The 23,462-nt window shown below is 40.0% G+C and overlaps 2 protein-coding genes and 3 non-coding genes across 14 annotated transcripts in view; all 5 read right to left on the bottom strand.

Moving 5' to 3' along the window:
* The window catches only part of TRIM55 (tripartite motif containing 55), a 62,971-nt gene extending 55,883 nt beyond the window's left edge, over positions 1–7,088 (bottom strand). For 3 of the 5 annotated variants that reach the window (XM_016959527.4, XM_054656801.2, XM_016959528.4), the window contains exons 1-2: positions 6,757–7,088; positions 5,581–5,798 (exon numbers count right to left, since the gene is read on the bottom strand). The gene's annotated coding sequence lies outside the window, so the exon portion shown is untranslated. Of the gene's footprint in view, positions 1–5,580; positions 6,066–6,756 lie in introns of those variants that run through there. The other 2 variants (XM_063816340.1, XM_063816341.1) reach the window with 1 other exon arrangement.
* Positions 6,099–6,171, bottom strand: TRNAA-AGC (transfer RNA alanine (anticodon AGC)). The gene has a single exon. It is a non-coding gene; the product is annotated as a tRNA-Ala (tRNA).
* On the bottom strand, positions 6,276–6,364 carry TRNAY-GUA (transfer RNA tyrosine (anticodon GUA)). The gene is given in 2 exon segments: positions 6,276–6,311; positions 6,328–6,364. It is a non-coding gene; the product is annotated as a tRNA-Tyr (tRNA).
* On the bottom strand, positions 6,892–6,984 carry TRNAY-GUA (transfer RNA tyrosine (anticodon GUA)). Its single transcript has 2 exons — positions 6,948–6,984; positions 6,892–6,927 (listed from the first exon to the last, which is right to left on the bottom strand). It is a non-coding gene; the product is annotated as a tRNA-Tyr (tRNA).
* Positions 7,089–20,252: 13,164 nt separating the features above from the next.
* The window catches only part of DNAJC5B (DnaJ heat shock protein family (Hsp40) member C5 beta), a 117,284-nt gene continuing 114,074 nt past the window's right edge, over positions 20,253–23,462 (bottom strand). For 5 of the 6 annotated variants that reach the window (XM_063816086.1, XM_063816087.1, XM_016958994.4 and 2 more), the window contains exon 6: positions 20,255–20,450. In XM_063816086.1, coding sequence (XP_063672156.1) covers positions 20,356–20,450 — 95 coding nt within the window. In that variant the 3' untranslated portion in view covers positions 20,255–20,355. Of the gene's footprint in view, positions 20,451–23,462 lie in introns of all 6 variants that reach the window. The other variant, NM_001246535.1, reaches the window with a different exon arrangement.

Raw genomic sequence — 23,462 nt, 5'->3', positions numbered from 1 at the left:
CTTAAAGCCCCAAGATTCTCATCTCATGGTTGGTCTTTCTGACATGGCTAGCCCCAAACCCCCTTCCCCGTCCACAGTTATCTCATTAGCATAAACTAGCAGGGCCCACGATGAATAACAAAGGCATGTCTGTCACTCGGGAAATTCTAAGGATTTAGAGGCTCCCACTCAGGGACTTGGGACAAAGACCAGCTAAGTTCTTTATTATATAGTAAGAGCTCAGTGTGTTTTTCATCTAGGGAAGAGAGGAAAGGGATGCTAAAATTATTTTTACTATTATACCACTACAACAAATATGATAAATAGGTACTGAATACCCATTACTTCATGTCATAGCTCCCTGTCTCAGGTATTATTATCTCCACTGAGTCAACTGTGGCTGAGCAAGTTAAGTAGTTGCCCTGAGTCACATGGCTGCTGAACTGTGATGCACACTGAGAGACACATCTTTTGAGCACAGAGCCCATGACCTCACCCACTAAGCTGCACCACACTCATGCTTTAGAAGGGCACTGTCCATAAGAATTTCTGCTAATGATGGAAATGTTCTATATCCATAGTGTCCAATGTCTAGTCACTTGTGGTTCTTGAGTACTTGGAATGTGCACAGTGCAGCTCTGAAACTAAATTTTTAACTGTATTAATTTAAACTTATATTTAAATGTCCACATGTGGATAGTGGTTATTATACTAAACAACCAGCCCTAGAACATGATATATAAAAAAATATTGGGGGCAAATTCAAATGCATATGAAGGACTCTCCAACAAGAACTGGGTCACCGTCTTTTGGTGATTTTGTACTCTCTGGCTAGAGTGATGTGAATCCCCACTTGCCCCAGAATGGTCAGAAGAGCAGCACTGATTCTTCATTGTAACTGTCAAAATAGGTCAGAGCATTCTGAGAACAGGAGACATTAGAAAATCCCAAAGAATCCTGAAGATTCCAGAACATTCTTGGCATGTCATTTACCCATGTTCTCTTTTGTCTCTTTGGTGCAGGTAATTGCAAGTCCAGGTACTTGAAAATAATCCAGGCTTAGTTTAAGGAGCCATTTGTTCATCAAACAGAACAGAGAACTTATGGTTAGATGGAGAGTACAGCTAAAAGGAAATAAAAAACAGACATGGTTTGAAGCAAAACAGTGAGCAGAGAGAGTGCAGTCCTGATGAAAGAGAAAACAAGAGGAGTCGGAAGACTGATCTTACTCCTGGCTCAGCCTCTAAGGTAGAAAGGAAGTATTCTTGCTTTCTTGTGCCCACTGGAAGTGAGAAAGAGGGTGGCTGCCTAAGAATTAAAACAGGGAAAGAACATCAGATGATGTGGATGTGGAGGCAGAGAGTCAGTGATTGCTGAAGAAGGAAGTTTAGTTGGGCTGGAGCACTAGGGCACCAGTGGACCAAGACTTTCAGGTCAACTCCAGCACCAATATAATCTGAAAATTATTTTAATCCCATGCCAAAACAAAGGTCAACACTTAATCTTGTGCAAACCAGGTCCTCTTAAACTAAGCCAGTGAGGCTGTTCATTCTTTCTTGCAATATTCACACATGCATACATGCATCCACCTGTCCATCCATCCAACCAAACATCCATCCACCCATCCCTCCCTTTTTTAGTGAGAACACCACTCATGACCAGCGGAGAGAAGGCCACACTTCATCTGGGATTTCAATGAGCTGGTGTTCCAAGCACCAGCCTCTGTTATCAGTCCTGCCAGATATAACCCATCTGACCACAGAAGGCATAATGTTATTTCCTTTGGTATCCTAGAGCTCAGGGTGTGGCCCAAATAAAGCACTTTCTAACCATTATTTGGCTTAGAAATTTCCCTCCATGTAACAACTTTAAAAGTTATTCCAAAAAATATAACCCAGAACTCTCTTTCCATACAAAGATTCTTGCCATCCCCTTGCACTGAGGACTTGACCCATGACATCTACAAAATACTTAATGTTTTCCCTCTGCCTGTGTCATCAGTCTTTTCTATTTAACTGTCTACCTGGCAATAGGTAGCTTGCATATGTGATTTTTAAATTTTTAATGAAAAGAAACATCTTACAAAATCTAAAATCAAAAAGAAATGAACTTGAAAAGCACTAAACAGCAGCTAACACTGGCATTTCTTTCATTAGATGGTTTGCCAACTTCTGCTTGAAATCTTTTGTTCATTTGATAATCACTCCTTCTTCAAATCTGTTGTTTATAAATTTTACTTCATCATAAAGATCTCTGAGGAAATGTTAGTAAAATGAACATATTTTACTTTCCTCTGAACACTTCTTGGCAATAAGAAACACTCATTACATATGTGCCAGAAATAAGCAGCGACAGTCCCAACAAGTAGCGAATACTTTAGCCCAAGGTCTTTCCAATGGCCCATGTCTGAACCCCACACGTTGGTTTCACCCTCACCACCCATATCCACCCCCACTTCTCCTCCACCCCACCCTCTTAACTGATTTCTCTGAATTCACTCTTGCCTTCTGCAATCCACTTCTCACAAGTCATTCCTTATTTAAAACCTATTAATGGTCACATCACCTCTAGGATAAAGATATTAATCCTCACTGTGGTCCCAAGACCTGATGTGATCTGGCCCTTGCCTATCTCTCCGACTTGCACTGTCCAGAGAAATAAGATGTATGTGACAAATATGAGCCATATACATGATTTTAAATTTTGTAGTAGCCACATTTAAAAAATCTAAAAATAAATAAATATTATTATATTTTACTTAACCCCAGAACATCTAAAATATTATCATTTCAACATGTAACCAATATTGTTTAAAAGTTAGATGTGTGCACAGAGACAGTTTTCCCTCTTCCTTTCCTATGTGGAGGTCTTTTACTTCATTTCCTTTGCTTTATTGCCCTGGCAAGAGCTGAAAACTCAGAATGGACACCCTTGACTCAGTCTTGGTCTTAGGAGGAAAGCACTGTTCTTTAATATTAAGCATCATGTAAGCTGCATGTGTTTCACTTATGTCCTTCATCAGGTTGAATAAGTTCCCTTCCCCTCCAAATTTGCTGACAGTTTTAAAAAGCAGGAATGGATGCTGACTTTGGTCAAATGCTTTTTCTGCATCAGCTGAGATGATCACATGATTTTTTTTCTTTAATCTGTTTAATGTTATGAATTTGAATGTTGAGCCAGTCTTGTATTCCTGGGATAAATCTCACTTAGTCATAATGTATTTTCCTTTTTATATGTTGTTGGATTTACTTAGCTAAAATTTTGTTGAGAATTTTTGCATCTATATTCATAAGCTATATGGGTCTGTAGTTTTCTTTTTCTGTAATGTCTTTGCCTGATTTTGGTATCAGAGACTTCATAGAATGAGTTGGAAAGTACTCCCTCTTCATCAGTTTTTTTGGAAAAATTTGTATATAATTGGTATTTTTTTTCTTCCTTAATTGTTTGGTAGAATTTGCTACTGAAGCCCCAGGGGCTGGTGTTCTCTTTATGAGAGAAATAAGTTACAACATGTAAAGTACCTACAGCTGTGCTCGGTTTGTAGGAAGTGCTGGGTAGACGTTAGCGGTTAATTTTTTTAAAGTCATCCATATTTCCAATTTAAAAATAATGTTTATTTCAGAAAACTTAGAAAATAGTTTAAAATTTTAAGGAAAAAAATATCACAGTAATCATACTACCAAAGATCATTACTGTTGTTAACATTTTAATGCATGTTTCCAGTCTTTTTTTTTTCTTTCTTTTTTTTTTTTTTTTGAGACAGGGTCTCCCTCTGTCGCCCAAGCTAGAGTGCAGTGGCGCAATCACTGCTCACTGCAGCCTCGACCTCTCAGGTTCAAGAGATCCTCCTACCTTACCCTCCCGAGCAGCTGGGATCACAGGTACACGCCACCGCACGCAGCTACTTTTTGTATTTTTTGTAGAGACAGGGTTTCACCATGTTGCCCAGGCTGGTCTCGAACTCCTGAGCTCAAGGGATCTGTCTGCCCGGGCCTCTCAAAGTGCTGGGATTATAGGCATGAGCCACCATGCCGACCTGTTTCTAGTCTTTTCTATATAAATAACTTATGCTTGTTTATATTGCTTATTGTTTATATTGCTCTATACCTACTTTATTTCTTAGAATTTGATTATTAACATTTCCCATGTTAATATAAGTTCTTAATAAATATAATTTTGAGAGCTATATGTATTTCATTACATGGCCACACCATAATATATCTAACCATCATATTGTATTTTTAGCATTGTTCTTCCTACTTTCCCTACACAGTAGATCCAAGCACCTGTTTCCAAGCACTTCCATATATATTTATATAAACGCATATACAAACCCTTAGACTAATTCCCCCAGGCCTTCGCTGTATGATGCTATGCTTGCCCGGCCTCTAGGTGCTGAAATGTGTCCGAATCTCTACAGTTTGCCAGGGAAATGGCATTTTATGTTTCTGTTTCTTCTTTCCTTGCACACTGGTAACAGCTAATGTTTACTTTGTGTTTACTATGTGCCAAGCACTGTACTAAGGCCTTTACATGTTATATCTTAATTAAAAGTAGGTATCATTATTATATCCCCACTTGAGAAACAAAGACACTGAAGCACCAAAATGTCAAGCAACCTGCCTGTGGTCATGCAGCTAGAAGTGGCAAAGCCAAGAAAGGCCATCAGGTTTTACAGCCTGCCTGACTAACCACTATGCATTACTGCTTCCTGATTTGTACCTTTGAGCTTTGTATGTGAGTTCCATTCCCAGCTTGGGTTGCTGACTCTGAGATATCCTTTGAGTTTTGGCCCAGGTCACCTCCCCCAAACGTGTGTCCTCCACTGGGTTTTGGGTGCATTACTTCCTATTCCTTTGACTTACTACTTACTTCTTGCTCTTTCGGTCACTTAAAGTTTCACTGCCAGTTCCTCCCCTCAGCCAGCTAGAACACCCATAATCCCAAACTAGAAACTGGGACATGTCATCTGATAAAAGAATTCTTTTTCTTACTTTGTGAATTTGTTTTTATGAACATCCTGATGTTATATTTCAAGTAATTTACAATACATTCAACTAAAAGACTATTGACAATAATAAAACGAGGTAAAAATGGAGACCACCCTAGAAAATGAAAGATAGCAATAAACCATACCATGTTGTATACACTGGTAACAAAAGCATACAGGTTGCCTAGGACCCTAAAAAAACATCATTTATTTGCTGTACTCCTCACAAAGGATGATACTGTATTTCTGCCTTTGTGTGGAAGATTTGTGTTATGTCTTGTAAGAACTGCGTGGTGGCTTCAACAGCTTTTTTTCTAGAAAATTAGGATAGGGAGATTTTATTACCAGAAAAGTCTTTGTGTTCTGTGCAATCTCTGAATCTTTCAGTGAGTGTGTGGATGTGTGTTTAGGTTTTACTTGTTTTGTTGTTGTCTTGTGTTTGCTTCACAAAATTACGCTCAAGGACTGTCCTAGATAGAACTTTTATCCAATTAATTCTCTCTCAGCGCTGGTCTCTAGTTCATTCTCCACAGTTAACTTCCACAGGAGGACAATGACATTATAACCTCCTCCAACGGCAGCCCCTGTGTCCAGGGACTTTATCCACTCACCTCTCCAGGGCTACCTTTTGCCTTGTCCTATCCACCTCGGATCCGCCCAGAGCCAGGCAGCCCGCCCTGCGGACTTGAGATGGGGCCGAACAGTTCCTGCTTCCTCGGTAGAGCAAACGTTCAAAGTAATCAGCGTCCGTTTCCAAGTTCTCTGTTTCTTGTTTTGTTTTCCCTGTGGGTCTCCCCGAACTATGGGCAGCTTAGCCTCAGATGAGTCCCTGGAAATGCAGACATCTTATCACAAATCATAAAGGATTCTGAGTGATAATACATGTGACGGCAATCTGTCGCCATTTTTGAAGCAAAAATAACCAGTTTCGTGAATTTCCCCCCAATTAAATGGGTCTAAAAATTTAAAGCTAGAAGGATAAACTGCTAGCGCCCACCACTCCTTGTCTGGGAAGTTTTAGAGTGGTAAGCTGGAGCTCGCCCTACTCTTCACTTGACTTCGTCTGACTTTTCAGCTCTAGTTCGGGCTGAGAATCGAAAGAAAAACCGTACGGGACAGGAAAGAAAACTGGAGGATGCGGGCATCGATCCCGCTACCTCTCGCATGCTAAGCGAGCGCTCTACCATTTGAGCTAATCCCCCACGGCTGGGCACGGTTTATTATCTGTTCCCCTAGAGAAGGGTCAGAACATTGCGCGCTGAAGACAGACTTTTTTGGTCCAAAGCAACAAAATAATGGGGATCTCTCCTTCGAGCCGGAATCGAACCAGCGACCTAAGGATGGCCACGGGCGCGCGCCTACAGTCCTCCGCTCTACCAGCTGAGCTATCGAAGGGAGCGGGCACACCTCCCCGGGTGCCGCCTTGTCTCCATAACATTGTGTCATTTTTAGGCTTCGTGTTTTTACTATTGTGTTCTCTCTTTCTGATTCCCAGGTTCCGGGAGCGCCAGATCCCTCTTCCCGCGGACCCCCCCACCTCCTCACGGCAGCCGTTGCGAGCCCTCGGGTCGCAGAAGCTGCCCGGGGCTCTGAGGAGAAGGTCCCCGCCTGGCCCCCTGGAGCCGGCGCTGCCTCCTGTGTGACTCGGGGCCCGGGCAATGCCAAAGACGGGTTAAGAAGACGCAGAAGTCGTGACCCGGCAGTCGCTCGGCCGAGCGCAGACCCACAGCTGCGCTGGGAACCTGCCCGGGCACGTTCCCGCAGGGCGAATCGCTAAAAAGAATTACCGTGCAGGCTGGGAGGCCCAAAATGGGGAGAAAGCGCTAGACTTTCAAACTGCTCGTTGGAATGCAATCTGTCATTGAAGGCACCCAAGGAAAGGGCCATAGTCATCGGGAGCTGGAAAAAAAACCGCACTTGTCTCCTTCGAGCCGGAATCGAACCAGCGACCTAAGGATGTCTCCTGCTGAGGAAATAGCTACAGTCCTCCGCTCTACCAGCTGAGCTATCGAAGGGACGTGTACGTATGTTGGCGTCCCCTGAAGTTCAGCACAGAAAAACCGGAGCGCTAGTCCAGGCACCCGAAGATTGCACTGAGCATGCGTAATCCGAGGAGAGCAGCGCCCCAGAGCCGGCCTGTGTGCTCTACGCGTGCGCAGAAAGACAGCACGCTCCGGCTCGCTAGCCTGACTGACCCGGGAAAGGCCCTCAAACCAGGTGTCTCGGGTCCGCGGTGCCAAGACCCTGCGATTCCACCGCCCCCCCTTGTCGTACTTTTCCTTTACCAGCCTGCGATGTCCTTTAAAGTGGTTGCCGAGTGTGTTCTCAACACACAGTAATCCAACGGCGACTGAAGGAGTTGCGTGGTAGGCCAGTGGCGCAAGGGATAACGTGTCTGACCACGCATCAGAAGATTGTAGGTCCAGCTCCTGCCTGGCTCGGCATTATTGTCACTTGAGGTTAACAAACCAGAAATCATTACCTCCTCTGGCGTCCCCAAACCGCGAATGCCAGCAGTTTGGATTTCTGCAGTGTCCGTTGCACTTTGAGCCCGGGAGGCCTTACCAGCGCCACCGGTCCAACTCCCGCGGGGTGAAGGGAAGGCCCCGAGGGTCTCGGAACGCCCCCGGCAGGCAAGCCCGGTTAGGAAGACGCCACTGAAGCCCGGGGTTCTGTAGACAGAGCTGGTTCCACCGCATCTACTAAGACATCAGAGTCACTAAGTTCCTAGAGAAAGTCCCCTCACCAACCCCCGGCTAAGCAAAGAGAGGGAAGAAGATTAAGATTACATAAAATGTCTTTTTGATCTGGTTCCTATTTTATGTTTAATTTTAACAAAGTTATTCAATCCCAGATAGGCCTATAATCCTGCTTCGTCGGCCTATTTTTGTAAGGTCATAGGGTTTATAAATTGTTAAAGGTTTGCTGCCATATTCCCACTTAGTTGTTAGCGTAGCATAAAAACCATCCAACGACCTGGGTTTTGCCCTTAGAGATCTTTTAACCAAGAAGGCATCATGTTGGTTTGGGCAAATTGAGTTTCTATTTTAATGTTATTATAGTAATATTTGTGGAAGGGAGATTGGAATTATTTCTTAAATCTCCCCTGTAAGATAGCAGTTCCCAAAAGTAAAAGCTTTAATAAAATGTAAAATTAGGGAAGATAAAATACGAAGTTAGAGAAAAGAAAAGGGCTGGATTTTTAAGTGGGAAAGCGGCTTCCTTAAGGCTGCACAAACATGAGATTATTTTTGTTTCCTGGTGAACATTTTGCCATTTTTGCATGTAACAAGCCGACGTATCTTTAAAGTTATACAGCATTTCTGAGAGTTTGAGAAAATGACCTCTGAGAGGTGGGGGAGGTGAGTTGTACCCCTCTGGCTCAAGTTTGTGGACAGAACCATGAAAATCAGGCTAAGAGAAAAGTGCCTCCTTTTAGTCCTACCTTCTCCTTATTTTACAAAGGTGGCGAGCAGGGTATTTATTAAATTATTATTTTCATTATTTTTTAGAAACAGAGTCTTGCTTTGTTACCCAGGTTGGGGTGCAGTGATGCCATCATAGCTCACTGCAGCCTCAAACTTCTGAGCTCAAGTGCTTCTCCTGCCTCAGCCTCCTGGGATTACAGGCATGTGCCACCTCACCTAGCTCTGGCTTTGTTGCCCAGGCTGGTCTTGAACTCCTGGCTTCAAGTGATCTTCCCGCCTCAGCCTCCCAAAGTGCTGGGATTAAGGCACGAGCTACCATACCTAGCCAAGCCCTCTTCCCCAACAGCCAACCTTACTTGAGTAATAGGTTTCAGGGAGGCCAAACGTGTGATTTTTGGCCTTCTTACTTGTAAGTGATAGAAATTCACAAGAGTTAGTATAAGCAAGACATTTATTTTAATGATACAGGGGTGTCCCCAGGAAAGCAAAGATGAAATGTAACTAGGCCTTCTTAAAGGTTTCTCTCTCAGTGTTTCTCAGCTCTGCTCTAGTGCACACAGTTGGAAACATGGTGCTGTCCCCCACCCTAAAAGTTCTGGAGCTTTATTCTTCACAGTCTATCACACAGAGAGTCACTTCTCTTTCTCAGGCCTGACTGCAAAACTCTCCATTATTCTTGGCCTCACTTAGGTGCTCACCCACTGTGTCCAGGGATCAGGATTACATGTATGAAGGTTGGGCGCATATGACTACACCCCTTCCTCCCCAGGAGTACATTGAAAAGATGATAAAAATACACAAAAGAAAAAAAATCTATTGCAACATGGAAAACTACAGTAGGTATAAGTAGCAAATAGAGATTTTAAATAACTTCTACAAGGTGAAAATCAAATGAGATTATAATGGAGAAAAACACAGCTCCAAATGCACATTCTGCAAGCTACCAGAGACAAAACCATTCTCCCCATGGAGCTCACAAGAGACTCCACGCACAGAGGCAGCAGCACAGAGGTCAGCCGCCCACAATGTTGTGCAGCCGTTGCTGAATTTTTTGCCAGGGAGATCCCACTGGAGAATGGCTTAAGTAGAGTAGATTTGCCAGACTAGAGTCTGTGGAGTGGTATAGGGCTAGAGAGTAGGGCAGAGTAGAGCCTAATAGAGATGGAAGGAACAGGAAGGCCACCCTACCCAATTCTCAGAGCGAGTTCTTCCTTGAGTTGACAGGTTGGGGGATCTTGGGCCAGCATGGCTGCTCTCCACGCATGGACCATAAATGCAAAGCCTGATTGTCCCCAGGACACAGCCATTTTTACAGATAGCAATGTATCATGAAGAACATGTTATGTTTACCAGACATTTGGGAGGAAATAACAACAACTTCAAAAAGAAAGTCCAAGATGAACAAGTTAAATAAATGACCGAGGAGAAAACAGATAATGCAAGGAATAGAACAGAACTATTTAACAAAAAAGTAGTTAGGGATATCCTCAAGGACATCCAAGAGAGAGTTATTTACAGCAATGAAAACCAAAATACAGTGATATTAACAGGAGCAACTAGGGAAGAAGAGAGTTCCTGAATACTAAAAGTATGATTGCTAAGGTGAAAAGTAACATACTGGTCATGGCTAAAGATCAGCTATGAAGATATAGAAGATAGAATGGAAAATATATCCCAGGACATCAGACCATGGAAAACAAAAAATAAAAACATGACACTGGGTACGGTGGCTCACCTCTGTAATTCCAGTACTTTGGGAGGCCAGGGCGGGAGGATTGCTTGAAGCTAAGAGTTTGGGACCAGCCTGGGCAACAAAGCAAGACCCCCATCTCTACAAAAGATACGAAAATTAGCTGGACATGGTGGTGTTTACCTGTAGTCCCAGCTACTTGGGAGGCTGAGGCAGAAGGATCTCTTGAGCCCAGGAGTTCAAAGCTGCTGTGGGCTATGATTGATTGCACCATTGCACTCCAGCTCCTGGGACAGAGTGAGATCTGGTTATACACACACACACACACACACACACACACACACACACACACACACACACACAAAGACAGAAAAGAAAAAAAAAAGAAAAGATAGATCCTGAAGACATAAAGAGTATCTAATATGAGCTCCAGAAAGAGAAAACAGAAACAATGCAGGGGTAAGAATAAAAGAAAGACATTGGTCATCAGATGGAAAGGATCATGCAAGTTAGGATGAATGAAAAGTAACCATGCCTGGACACAGACTAGTGACATTCAAAAGCATTGAGGATAAAGATGAAACCCTGTAACTTTCAGAGATGGAGGAAAACAAAGCAAAATCTAAACAAGAACTAGGCTAGCTACAAAGGAATAAGAATTGGATTATGATCAGACTTCTCATCATCATTACTGGATGCTAGAAGACAGTTGAGCATGGCCTTCAAAGCTCTGCAAAGAAATAATTTTAAGCCTAGAATTGTATACCAATCAAAGTAGCAATCACATATGAGGACTAATAGTTCATAGTTGCAAGGTCTCATAAAGTTTAAATCTATGATTCCTTTCTGAAACAAATAAAAAGTAAGTAAACATTATTTGAGGATGTTGTGCTGGATGGGTTCTCCAGTAAGCTGAAGCTCATGCAGAATTAGAGCACAACATTTTACAGGGGAGTAACATCTGTGAATGGAAAAGGGGAGGACACAGGATTGGGTAGGGGTAGTCATTAGACAGTGATGCAGACCCGACAAAGTTTCTGCCAACCCTCTTGGTGGCTCCAGAGCAAAGATTTCCTTTTGGAGGAGTCTCAAGTTGGGCAGAAATGGTGGGGCCCTAGCATCACCACCTTGCTCAGTCATTGGCCAGAGGCTTAGAACCTTGGCTAGAGGAGTTAACACCTGATGGCTACTAGTTAACCATCCTCCTTGCAGCTGGGCAGTGAGTTCTTTCTTGAAAGGCAGTCTAGCAGCATGTCTCTGTGTATGCCATGGATGTACTTCAGCAAAGCAAAGTAAGAATCCAAGAAGGAGGAGTACACAGGATTTAAGAAAAAAGGAAACCAACCCAGGGACTCAATGAAAAGAAAATCTCAGGTTGACAGTGATGCAGCTGGCAAAGAAAGCAATCAGGACAAATTAAGGGGGGAAAAAAAAGTTAGAGGGCTCTGGGAAGTTTATTTTTCAAAAAGAAGTGGATTCTTTTACAATAGTAGTGTGACTAAGGATCTGGGAGACCTTAGAGATATGATAAAGGCACATGTCACTTTTCTCAAAAAGACAGAACGAAGATACTCAGCGATTTCTAAAAAAAACAAACAAAAAAACAAAAAAAAAACTTTATAAAAAATACGTGGTTCAAATATAAAGCAAACTGAAATATGGCACAATTTTGAGAAATTGATGGCATGCTTGTTGTTGGGCTGAATTGTGTTCTGCCTTCCCTCCCCACCCCAATTTATTTGTTGAAGACCTAACCCCTAGTACTTCAGAATGTGACTGTATTTGGAGATAAGGCCTTTAAAGAGGTAATTAAGCAAAAATGAGGTCATTAGGGTGCACCCTGATCCAATACAACTGGTGTCCTTATAAGGAGAACAGAATACAGAGACAGCAGGCACATGCATGCATAGAGAGAAGGCTACAGGAAGACGCAGGGAGAAGACGGCCATCTACAAGCCACGGAGAGAGGTCTCAGAAGAAACCAAACCTGCCAATACCTTGAGCTTAGACTTCTAGCCTCTAGAAGTGTGAGAAAATAAATTTATCTTTTTAAAAGCCACCCAGTCTGTGATATTTTGTTATGATAGCCCTAACAAACTATATGGGGATGGTGAAGAAATTTGCTTTTGTTTCTGCATTTTTTGACATCATTACATTTTTGTTTAACCATATGTAAGTTATTTTACATAACACGTATGGGTCAGAGTGTCCCATAATTGTCATCTAATTATAGATATTCTGTAATAAAAATTGCTTAAGAATGAAGAAACTGAGGCCCAAAGATGTGAAATGACTTATCCAAGGTAACAGAGGGGAGAAGTGGCATATGAGATCTTAGGCCTCCTGAATCACAGCCAGGGCTTTCTGTAGCACTGCTTGGTCTCTCTGTCCTCAGATGGACACTTGGGTTAGGGATATTGGGCTGGCAGCTGCTACTCTGGGAGGAAGGAGGTTGAAAGGCAGGTTCTGATGCCAGTACGGTCAGAAAATGGACATGCTGGGAGTAGAAAAGTGTTTCATCTATTAAAGGGTATTCTCTTCTCACCTCTAAATCCAAAGGTGAAATCCCTTAAATTTGTTAACAGCAGTGCTCCAAGGAGGTGTGTCAAGACTCCGTGAAATGTGAAAAAAAAAAGCCATTGTTTATTTGAAAAATTATTCCTTAGACATATGTGCACTAAAGAGCTTTCAAGTTTTTCCTTTCAGTCAAGGAAACCATTCTACAGATCAGGAAGCTCTACCCAGAAAGATTAAACAATGTCTTTAGGATGACCATCCAGATTAGGGGAGCAGGGCTGTATTCAGGCTCACTGACTTATCCATGGTTTTCTCTAAATATGCACCATCTCGAAGAAGGATATTTGTGAGAAACCACAGAGATGTTGTTTCTAGGTCAGAAAGGGAACTATTCTGGGGAATTCCAGGGAAGGTACACTTGATTCTCATTATTCATGTAATTACATTGTATAAAGTCATTTTGAACTCTGATTTAGTGAATGCTGAAAACATTGCTCCCAGGGGAAATAATGGGAGGCTCTGGCCATAATGTTTTTGTCAACTGATCAATAGATAATCTTGTTTTATGTGTGTTTCTGTTGAAGGACACCTTATTTAATACAGTTGATCCTTGAAAAACAAGAATTTAAACTGGGTAGGTCCATTCATACATAGATTTTTTTCAATGAATATACTGGAAAATTTTTTGGAGATCTGCAACAATTTGAAAAAACTTGACATGAGCCAAATAGCCTACAAATATTAAAAAATTAAGACAAAGGTATATCATGAATGCATGAAATATATGTAGATAGTAGTCTATTTTGTCATGTATTACCATAAAATTTAAAGAAGTTAAAATTTCTCAAAACTTATACAAACCCAAATTGTACATGGCACCATGCACAGTTAAAAGAAATGTGAATAAACATAAAGATGCAATATTAAATCACAGCTGCAAAAAATTAACCATAGTACATACTGTACTACTGTGATAATTTCATAGCCACCTCCCATTGCTACTGTAGTGACCTCAAGTATTTCAAATATCTGCTTAAAATGCCATGTACGTGACTTTAATAATCTCCCTATGAGCAGTTTGTCTCTCCAGCAAATTGCCTGTGGCAGTAAAAAGTGATCTCTTGTGGGTCTCGAGGATTTTTTAATTGTAGTGAAATACCACAAACCTTGAATAACACCACAGGACCCATACGAAGTGCCACTCATGATGCTGGATATGCTCCCAAGAAGCAGAGAAAAGTCTTGATCCAAAAAGAAAAAGTTGAATTGCTTAATATGGACCATAGATTGAGTTCTACAGCTGTGGTTGCCAGGCATTTCAAGATAAATGAATCCAGTGTAAGGACTTTTGTGAAGCCGTCACTACAGCTGGCTAGCAGGCATGAAACCCTTGCACGTTTTGCCAAAAACCTCTTTATCTTGTATTGAAAATGCAGCTTTTACATGGGTACAGAATTGCTCTAAGAAAGACATACCTATAGACTCTAATATAATTCCAGAAAAAACAAAGTCATTATATGACAACTTAAGGCAAAAGGAAGGGGAAGGGTCTAAAGCTGGAGAATTTAATGCCAGCAAAGGAAGGTTTGATAATTTTAGAAAGCAGTTTTGGCTTTAAAAATGTCAAGATAACAAGAGCAGCTTCCTGACCAAGAGGCAGCAGGTGAATTTCCGGATGTCATTAAGAAAATCATTGAGGAGAAAAGAGATCTGCCTGAATGGTATTTAATGCAGATGACAATGCCCTATTCTGGGAAAAAAAAATGTCACAAAGGACATGTATTAGTAGGGATGAGAAGTGAGCCCCAAGATTTAAGGCAGGAAGGGATAGGCTACCTCTACTGTTTTGTGCAAATGCCATTGGGTTTATGAGTCAGACTGCCCTTATCTGTGAAGCTGCTAACAACCAAGCCTTGAAGGAAAAAGATAAAACACCAGCAGCCAGTCTTTTGGTTGCACAACAAGCAGGCCTGGACAATGAGAACCCCTTTTCTGGATTGCTTCCATCCATGCTTTATCCTTGAAGTCAGGAAGTACCTTGCCAGTAAGGTACTATCTTTTAAAAAATTCTTTGATATTGAACAATGCCCCTGGCCACTCACAACCCCACAGTCTACTATACCCAGACCAAGCCCCTTTGTCTTGCCACATCCCTAATATTTATCATTCTTTGTTTAAAAAGGTACTTAAGCTTTTGGACCTAATGTCTTCTTTGGGTCTTCATTTTTCTTATAAAGACTTCCATGGACATATAAATATTAAATAAGATGCGTATGCTTTTCTCCTGTTAATATGTTTTATGCTATTATCGTTTAATTCTTAGGCCCAGCCACAGAACCTAAGATGACAGAAGGAAGTATTTCCTCCCCTACAGTTTGTGTAAAGAAAGTTTGTCCTCTTCTAGGTAGGTAACTCCACAAATATGGAATGAAGATTGACTGCATTATTCATCCAAATGCAATCCTGAATTATATGCCAAATCACTACATCAAAAGATATTTAATGAGACCAAGCCCCAGCCTACCTCCCCTTTGAAGGGGGTTAACATTTGTACTACTGGGAGATGGCAAGGCCAACCCATCTCATTCCCAGGGCTCTATAAGTCCTGAAAGCTCACTTGCAGTCTTCCATGCTCGGGGAAGTGGGAGCATCATCTTGCTCATACCGTATCTTTCCCAAAGGTATGATTGGTGGTGGTGGGAGGGTGTGGCCAGGAGGTTTTCTTCAGAGACTCACATTTATTCTTTTATTTAAATGTTTATTTAGTCTGTACTATGTGCTAGGCATTGTTCTAGAGCTGAGGATAAGGAAACAGCAGTAAGCAAAGCAGACAGAAATCTCTATCTTGGTGGAGCACACATTCTGGAAGGGTAAATAGACAATAAGAAGACAATAAATAATATATACAGTAGGCTGTACAGTAATGAATGCCAAAGAGAAAAATAAAGCACAGTAGAGCAGGAGTGTGGCAGGTGTTGTGCTTCCCATAATGGCAAAATGACACAGATGACTGGAAGCAAAATAAATTGCTTATGGTATATAAACATCTATGTATATATACACACATGCACACACCACACACATATATTCATACACATATACACACACAAATGTATTCATACACATGAACATACACACGTTCTTTATTTTAAATGGCAACAAAGTTCTTTTTAAAAATTTGCAAATTGTATTTCCTTTGTATAATACTATGAAAAATAATAAAGCATTGCTAATTTAGTAGTCTGGCAGATTCAATGGTATGTTTTTACTTCATAATTTGTATCATATTTTGTACAATGGAGAAATTGGGTAGAATTTCACTTTTATTATGAATGGATAACATGAAAATATTTTACTTCTAATTGTATGAGTGATATTAAGATGCCTTATTTTTATATATAGTAACAAATGTTCCCACCCCAATCTTATGGACTCAGAATAATAGAGCAAATTGTATTAACTTGGATTTATAAGCTTATGGTATCCACTTTTGGTGAGAGGGACAAATTAGAACATACTCAATGTATACACTATTTTGACATTAAATAAGCAGTTGTAAATCCAAGTTTACAGAATTCAGATATGTCTTATGGCACCAAGGTGGCATAGTAATTAAGCAGACAGATGCTACAACCAGACTAGCTGAGTTCAAATGCTGGCTCTCCCATTATTAACAGCCTGAGTTAATTTATAACTCTCTGCTGCCCAATTTTCCCATCTGTGAAATGGGAAATAGTAATTGTGCCTACCTCATAGGGTTGCTGTGTGAATTACATGAGTTAACTTATATTAAGCAGCTAGAATTGTGTCTGGCACATAGTAAGCACAACATATTTTATTGTGCTTTTTTATTGTGCTATTTTATCTTTAAAAGTTTTCTCGGCACTATCTAAACATCCTGGAAAATGATGGCAGGAAGTTATGTATCAGAATTTTTTAAATCACAATTATTAGAACCAGCTACTCTAGAATCACTTTGAAAATTTTTTAAAAATCCAACTTTTCACTTGATTAGGGTTGCAGTTATGGGTTAGTCAGAGAAGAGAAGGTGGTAAAGACATAGCTGCTAAGACCACAGAGATCTCCCAAATAAGGAAGTGTTGGGGTGGCGGGGAGCGGGGAGAGGAAGTAAAAGGGGAAGGGGAAGGAGTGGGAGTGAAGTAAGAGATATAGGAAGCCTTCAGATTTGCTCTTGAGGAAGTCACAGGGAATTAACAAGGAAGATTTCTTAGAGGAATCTCCTTGAGCTGCAAAGGGCAGTTGAAGAGAAAGGTAGTTAATAAAGGGAGTGACACAGTGAGTATATTCTCTTGAAAGTCAGAGAACTCTGGGAAAGAGTTGGATGGGGAGTGGGGAGGAGACTAGGATTCATGTTCAAGAACAAATGTAGTTGGAAACACAAGGTCATCCTGGAGAGGCTATATAGTGCAGCTGTTAATATTGTGGCCTCAGGACCAGCCTGCTCTACTCCATAGCTAGGTGTTCTTAGCCAAGTTACTTATCTTTTCTGTGTTCCAGTTACATAGTCTAGAAAATGACAGATGATGATGGTGACAGTACTTCTCTCACAGGTTGTTGTATTAAATGAATCAATATAAAGCTCTTAGGGCAGTGTCAGGTACTAAGCACTACGACTCTTGGTTATTATTCTCTTAGAAATTTTATTTTTAATTTGTGAAAGAATAAATCATCTTTCTCAAATACAAGTAAATGCACCTATGAGCCTAAGGCCAACACTTTCAAATCCTCTATTTTGGGGGATGGGATGCGAAGGGAAGAGGTAAAAGAGACAGCTAAGAAATGCAGAATATGAGTAGGAAGGTGACTCATTTTATTTTGTTAAAACTTTACCCTTTGACTCAGAATAACACATATCTTTCAAGTTTTGGTAGCTGATTTTCTAGTATGTTACACACTGATTTAAAAAAATAATTTTCATGCCAAATACAATAAAAATTTTTTTGAAATGAAGGCATTTTATATAAAACTATTATGCTAATAAGTTAATCAATGTAGCCGGGCACGGTTGTTCACACCTGTAATCCCAGCACTTTGGGAAGCCTAGGCGGGCAGATCACCTGAGGTCAGGAGTTCGAGATCAGCCTGGCCAACATGGTGAAACCCTGTCTCTACTAAAAATACAAAAATTAGCTGGGTGTGGTGGCACGTGACTGTAGTCTCAGCTACTCGGGAGACTGAGGCACAAGAATTGCTTGAACCCAGGAGGCAGAGATTGCAGTGAGACTCTGTCTCAAAAAAATAATAATAATAAGTTAATTAATGTATAGACAGTTTTTTCAGTCTAGATATAGAATGTCGCTTATTCTAAAAGAATTGAGAGATATATATATGTGTGTGTGTGTTTTGGTAAAGAAAAATGCACATGTATTTTTTTATTATGTTCTACTGTAAGACAGCAAAAAAATAAATGGATGACTCATGGAACTTTTTAAGAAGTCTCCCATTCCAGTAGCACAGTGCCCAGGAGAGGTGGTGAGCTGTTGACACGGGCTGTTCATTGGACTCTGTGTGACCACTGATGAGGCTCACACTCAGCATTTCTCTTCTTGCCTTGAAGCTTCCCTGCTAAGGGAAGACTTCTTGTGGGTTCAGAATGACTGCCAGTGCTTCTTGGATAGCACTTCTGTAGACCCCCACAATATACTTCAGCAGCTCCTCCTCTGATGAAGAGTGGATTCTTGTATCTCTGTAGCTGAAGGAGTATTCTGCAGAATTCATTCCCTCATTCATAGGTATTCAAGTGTTTGCATTTGTCACACATCATTGTAACCAGAAACTAGCCCTTTGTGAGGAACATTGGCCAGAACCCCTCTAGCAATTTGATTCTACCATCTGATTCTGATTCTGATCCATGTCCTGTTCTCATCTTAACTACTCTTGGACCAGCTTCCTGGGGAACTAGGAGTGGAAGCAAAAAATTCCATGTGAGAAAGGAAAATGAGGTCTGGGCAAGAAAGAGAAGGTGAGCTTTGTAATTTGTAAGTTGCTTTTCAAAATAGACCTGACCTTTTGCTTAAAAAGGCCACAGGAAGGAAATGGAATGGCTCAAATTATCCACAGATTGCGCTATTTATCCTATTGTTTCCTCCAAATGGAAAGTAGCATTTGTTTGTTGAATACAGCATTCCAAGCACTTGCTGGTTACTGGAGCTGTTAATACTGGGTGTCTCCATGGGTCTTGTTGGGTGAGAGAGTTTATATGCATCAAGAGTCATAGTATATTTGTCTGTGTGCGTCAACATATACAAATTCATTTAAAACCACCTTACATTTGTTGAACATTTGACTTTTCAGATTTCTTTCACTTCAGCCATTTTATCTGGTCATCCAGCAACTTGGAAGGTGGTCAGGGCAGATATGAAAACAGAGCCATAGAGAGATTAGCCATGTTATTTTCATCTCACTTGGTCACAAGGCTAGTTAATGAAAGCTTAGATTAGAACCAGGTTTCTTAACTTTCAAACCAAGGCTCTGTCTACTTGATTGCATAGAAAAAGAATTTCAGTAACTAAAGAGTTAGAGTGGAATTTTAATGACCTCAGAACTGTCAGAGCTATAACACTAATTCTCACTTACAATATATATTTAGCAGCAATTAACCATAATTTTTTAGGTGGGAATAAGAAACAAGAAAAAAGATAAAGGCATTTTATACAATATTATATAAAAACATAACAAGATCTTGAAAATGCAATATTATATAAAGAAGTAAGAAAGACCTAGAAAAACAAACACTTTTTCTGCCATAGTATTTTAGAAATAGCACATGGTTTCTACCACATAATAAATATAAGAATCAAACAAGCAAATGCAGAGATGACCTCTGGGCTTAAATTGTGTAACATGCACAGAGCTGAGCAATTTCTGGTCAAGGCAACTAATTTTAACAAAAATGAGGTGATACGTGTTTTGGTGTAAATTTAGGCTCTAGAGTATAGAGTTCTACCCCTTCATCTGTTTTTTTCCCCTTAGTCTGGCTAATCTGAGCCAGTTATACAAAAATTATTTTACTAGAAAATGATCAACATGCTGATGGGGTGGGTTCAGGCTCAGAATGATTTTCTGGTTCACTTACAACATTTAACCAGGTTGAAGTTTTGTTTTGTTTTGTTTTTAAGCCAATCTAAAAGCACACACAAAACCTGTTTCTTCCTGGTTTCCAGTTTTCAGTAAATGCCAATTTTTAATGTTCCAAAAATATACCTTAAAAATGTGATTTAAAAAAAAATCATCCCTTTCTGGCTCTTGAAACATTTCTATAACTTTATTGAATATTGACATGGAAGAGGCTCCACACACAAAAACTCTTTATAAGTTCTCATATATTTTGATGATCATGTTCGTGGTAGATATGAATATTGTGTTAAATGGAAGAAAAGTGGCTTTTGTTCAGGAATATTACTTTGGTCAGCTAGGAATCAGATCTGCCTCACATAAAGGGCAGGTTCATAAAGGCTGTACAATTCCACTGTCCTACATCAGGCAAGGAGGGTAAAATAACTCTTCAGGCCTTTATTCACCCAAATTGAATGTGTTTCATAAGAAATTCTACTCAGAGAGAAAGTCTGCATACTGAGAAAATTATATAGCAATCATGTTTTCCTAACCCAAAAATAAAACAACAAGATGGAAAAGTTCACAGCACTTTATGCCCCACACGCTCCCCTACAACCATCTGGAGACAAGACTGAACTGAGAGGAGTGACTGTGGACTCTCTGAGGGCTCAGTATCAAGAGTCTGTGCAATAACTTCGAGATCCTTCTTTGATTAGCTGTGTTTTCTCATTTGCATTTGTAGGCTGGAGAAAAACTGGAAAGTCCACATCTAAAAATAAACAAAGCAAAGCAATAAACACTCTCATCATGTTACAGTTCTTTTAATGAAGCAAGTGATAGGTATTTTTGTTGAATTCATGACTGGCAAATCAACTCAATTCATAAGATATCAATATACCTACCATTTTAAGGACTTTGAAAGGGAGGAGGCACTGTCTTTACTCTATTCAAATTTTGTCAGTTATGGAATTATAAAACCAAAGCACCAAACCCAGCTTTCACCTGGAGGGCACTTGCTGAACCTGGTGAACTTGAACTTTAGTTTTCACCATCTTGTGGGAATACAGACAGAACCATCATATACGGTTGTGCAGATTGGAAACTGAACATTATCAAAGGGCACCTTTCATATAGACTACCACGTATATCTACAGGAAAGGTATAGTTTATATGAAAGATGCACCCTGGCATTATGTAGTGTACAATTGGATGACTGGCCCTTGTTGGGACAGGAGTCAAAACTGAGAGTTTGCTTAGAGGGAGAGTCTAATAGAAATCTCCTCACATAAAGCTAGTGCCCAAAATGGTTATGTTTCTCTAAAATCACTAAATCTACTCCTAAATCTACAGAGAGATTTGTTAGCCTTTGATTTGGGTGCTGAGTTGAGAAAGCTGCCCCAAAAATGTTCAATGGCAAGCCAATGAATACACAAGTTGGCAGACCAAGTTTTCAATACCTCTGTGTTCTAAGAAACCTCAAGATGATAATTTAGTTTAAAGAGGTCCAGTGCAAGATGTGCTCTCAAGCACTTAGCAAAAGTGAATGACCTCACCTTCAACCTAGGCCTCAAAATATCATTATAAAATTGCAAGAAACATGAGCTCATAATAAAAACTATTAGAGGTAGAGAAATAGAAGTTGTGTGTGTGTGTGTGTGTGTGTGTGTGACAGAGAGAGAGAGAGAGACAGAGAATTAGAGAGAGAGAGAGACAGAGAGAGACAGACAGAGAGACAGAGATTACATATGGAAACAATGCATGCTAAGATCCAATATAAACAGCAGAAGGCTAAATCAGACCCAGAAAGACTTCAAGAACTGCTTTTATCAGACACAGAATACAAAAGAATTATGTTTTAAAAGTAATTAAATAAATTAAGTAAAATAATAGATCTTAAAAATTTTAAACAGAATTTCTGGAGATTAAAACATGGAAAAAACCTTCATGAATTGGCTTAACAGCTAAAGAAAGAATTAGTGAAGTAGAAAACAGATTGGAAGAGATTATCCAAAATTTAAGAGAGACAAAGAGAAAATATAAAAGAGGTTAAAGGACATGATGGATAGAATTATAAAGTCTAACATATCTAACATAACTTTCAGAAAGAAAAAAAAAAGAGAGACAATATTTGAAGATTTGATGGCTGAGCCTATTCTAGAATTGATGAAATACACCAATCCATAGATCCAAGAACAAGCCAGGATAAATTAAAGAGTGCAGTGGCTTACTCCTGTAATCCCAGCACTTTTGGAGGCCGAAGCAGGTAGATCATGAGGTCAGGAGATCAAGACCATCCTGGCCAACATGGTGAAACTCTGTCTCTACTGAAAATCCAAAAATCAGCTGGGCGTGGTGGCACACACCTGTGGTCCCAGTATTCAGGAGGCTGAGGCAAGGAGAATTGCTTGAACCCAGGAGGCAGAGGTTGCAATGAGCTAAGATCACGCCACTGCACTCCAGCCTGGTGACAGAGTGAGACTCTGTCTCAAAGAAAAACAAAAAAAATCATATTTAAAACATCTTAGTCACATTGCAGAACAAAAGACAAAGATTTTGGGCTGGGTGCAGTGGCTCACGCCTGTAATCCCAGCCGAGGCAGGCAGATCACCTGAGGTCAGGAGTTCAAAACCAGCCTGGCCAATGTGGTGAAACCCCGTCTCTACTAAAAGTACAGAAAAAGATTAGCCAGGCCTGGTGGCAGGTGCCTGTAAGCCCAGCTATTTGGGAGGCTGGGGCAGGAGAATCGCTTGAACCCAGGAGGTGGAGGTTGCAGTGAGCCAAGATTGTGCCACTGCACTCCAGCCTGGGTGACAAGAGCGAAACTCCATCTCAAAAAAAAAGAAAAGACAAGGATATTAAAAAGCAATCTTACTTCTCAATAGCAAATATGGAAGCTAAAACTATGGAGCTAAAAAAACTATGAAGCTAAAACATATTGAAACTATGTCTCCAATATACTGAAAGAAGACATCTATCTATATTTTTTGACAAACCCTCTTAATAAGTTACATTTCTTTTTAAAAGAGCATGATAAAGATATTTTCAGTCAGTAAAAACAAATTTTTCTAACTGCAGACCCAATTTAGAGATATAATTCAGGCAGAAACAGTTATCAGATGAAAGAATTGAGCTGTAAAAAGAAAATAATTGAAAAAAAACCCCAGAAAATATGTCAGTAAAACCAAATAATTATTGAATATACAAAGCAATAATAAAAATTTACGAGGCTTAAAATTGAGAAAAATCTAAAATATAAAAATAATGTATAAGTCAGAAATAGGTTGATCAGGGTTAACGTGTTACAAAATTCTTGTATTGTTCAAGAGGAGGGTAAAGATAAGAATTGACTTTAAACTTTGACAAATTAAGTACATTTGATAAATTTTCAGGGTAATTCCAAAAGAACAGAAAAGAGAATAAAATTTCCAAATCAGAGGACAGAAGGAAATCAAATAAGAAAAGACACTCTGACAATTTAAAAGAAAAAAAAAAAAAAGAAACAGGAAAAACATGTCAACTTAAAGTGATGAATATAATGATAAAAAAATTACCAGAAAGTAGGTATATGTATATATCTTATTACATGTCCAGCAGTGTTCTTAGCACTTTATGTATATTAACTCACTCAATAGTTATAATAATGCTATGAGGTAGGGTTGTTATTATAACCATTTTACAAATAAGAAAATGGGCACAGACTGTGTAACTAGGCCAAGGTTACACGGGTAGTAAGCAATAGAGCTGATATTCAAACCAAGGCAGTGTTTCTCAGAGGTCTGTT

This window comes from Pan troglodytes, chromosome 7 (genome assembly GCF_028858775.2).
Source record: "Pan troglodytes isolate AG18354 chromosome 7, NHGRI_mPanTro3-v2.0_pri, whole genome shotgun sequence".
NCBI classification, from domain to species: domain Eukaryota; kingdom Metazoa; phylum Chordata; class Mammalia; order Primates; family Hominidae; genus Pan; species Pan troglodytes.
The sequence above is the reverse complement of the archived record's forward strand: the minus strand, read 5'-3'. Positions and strand labels throughout refer to the sequence as shown.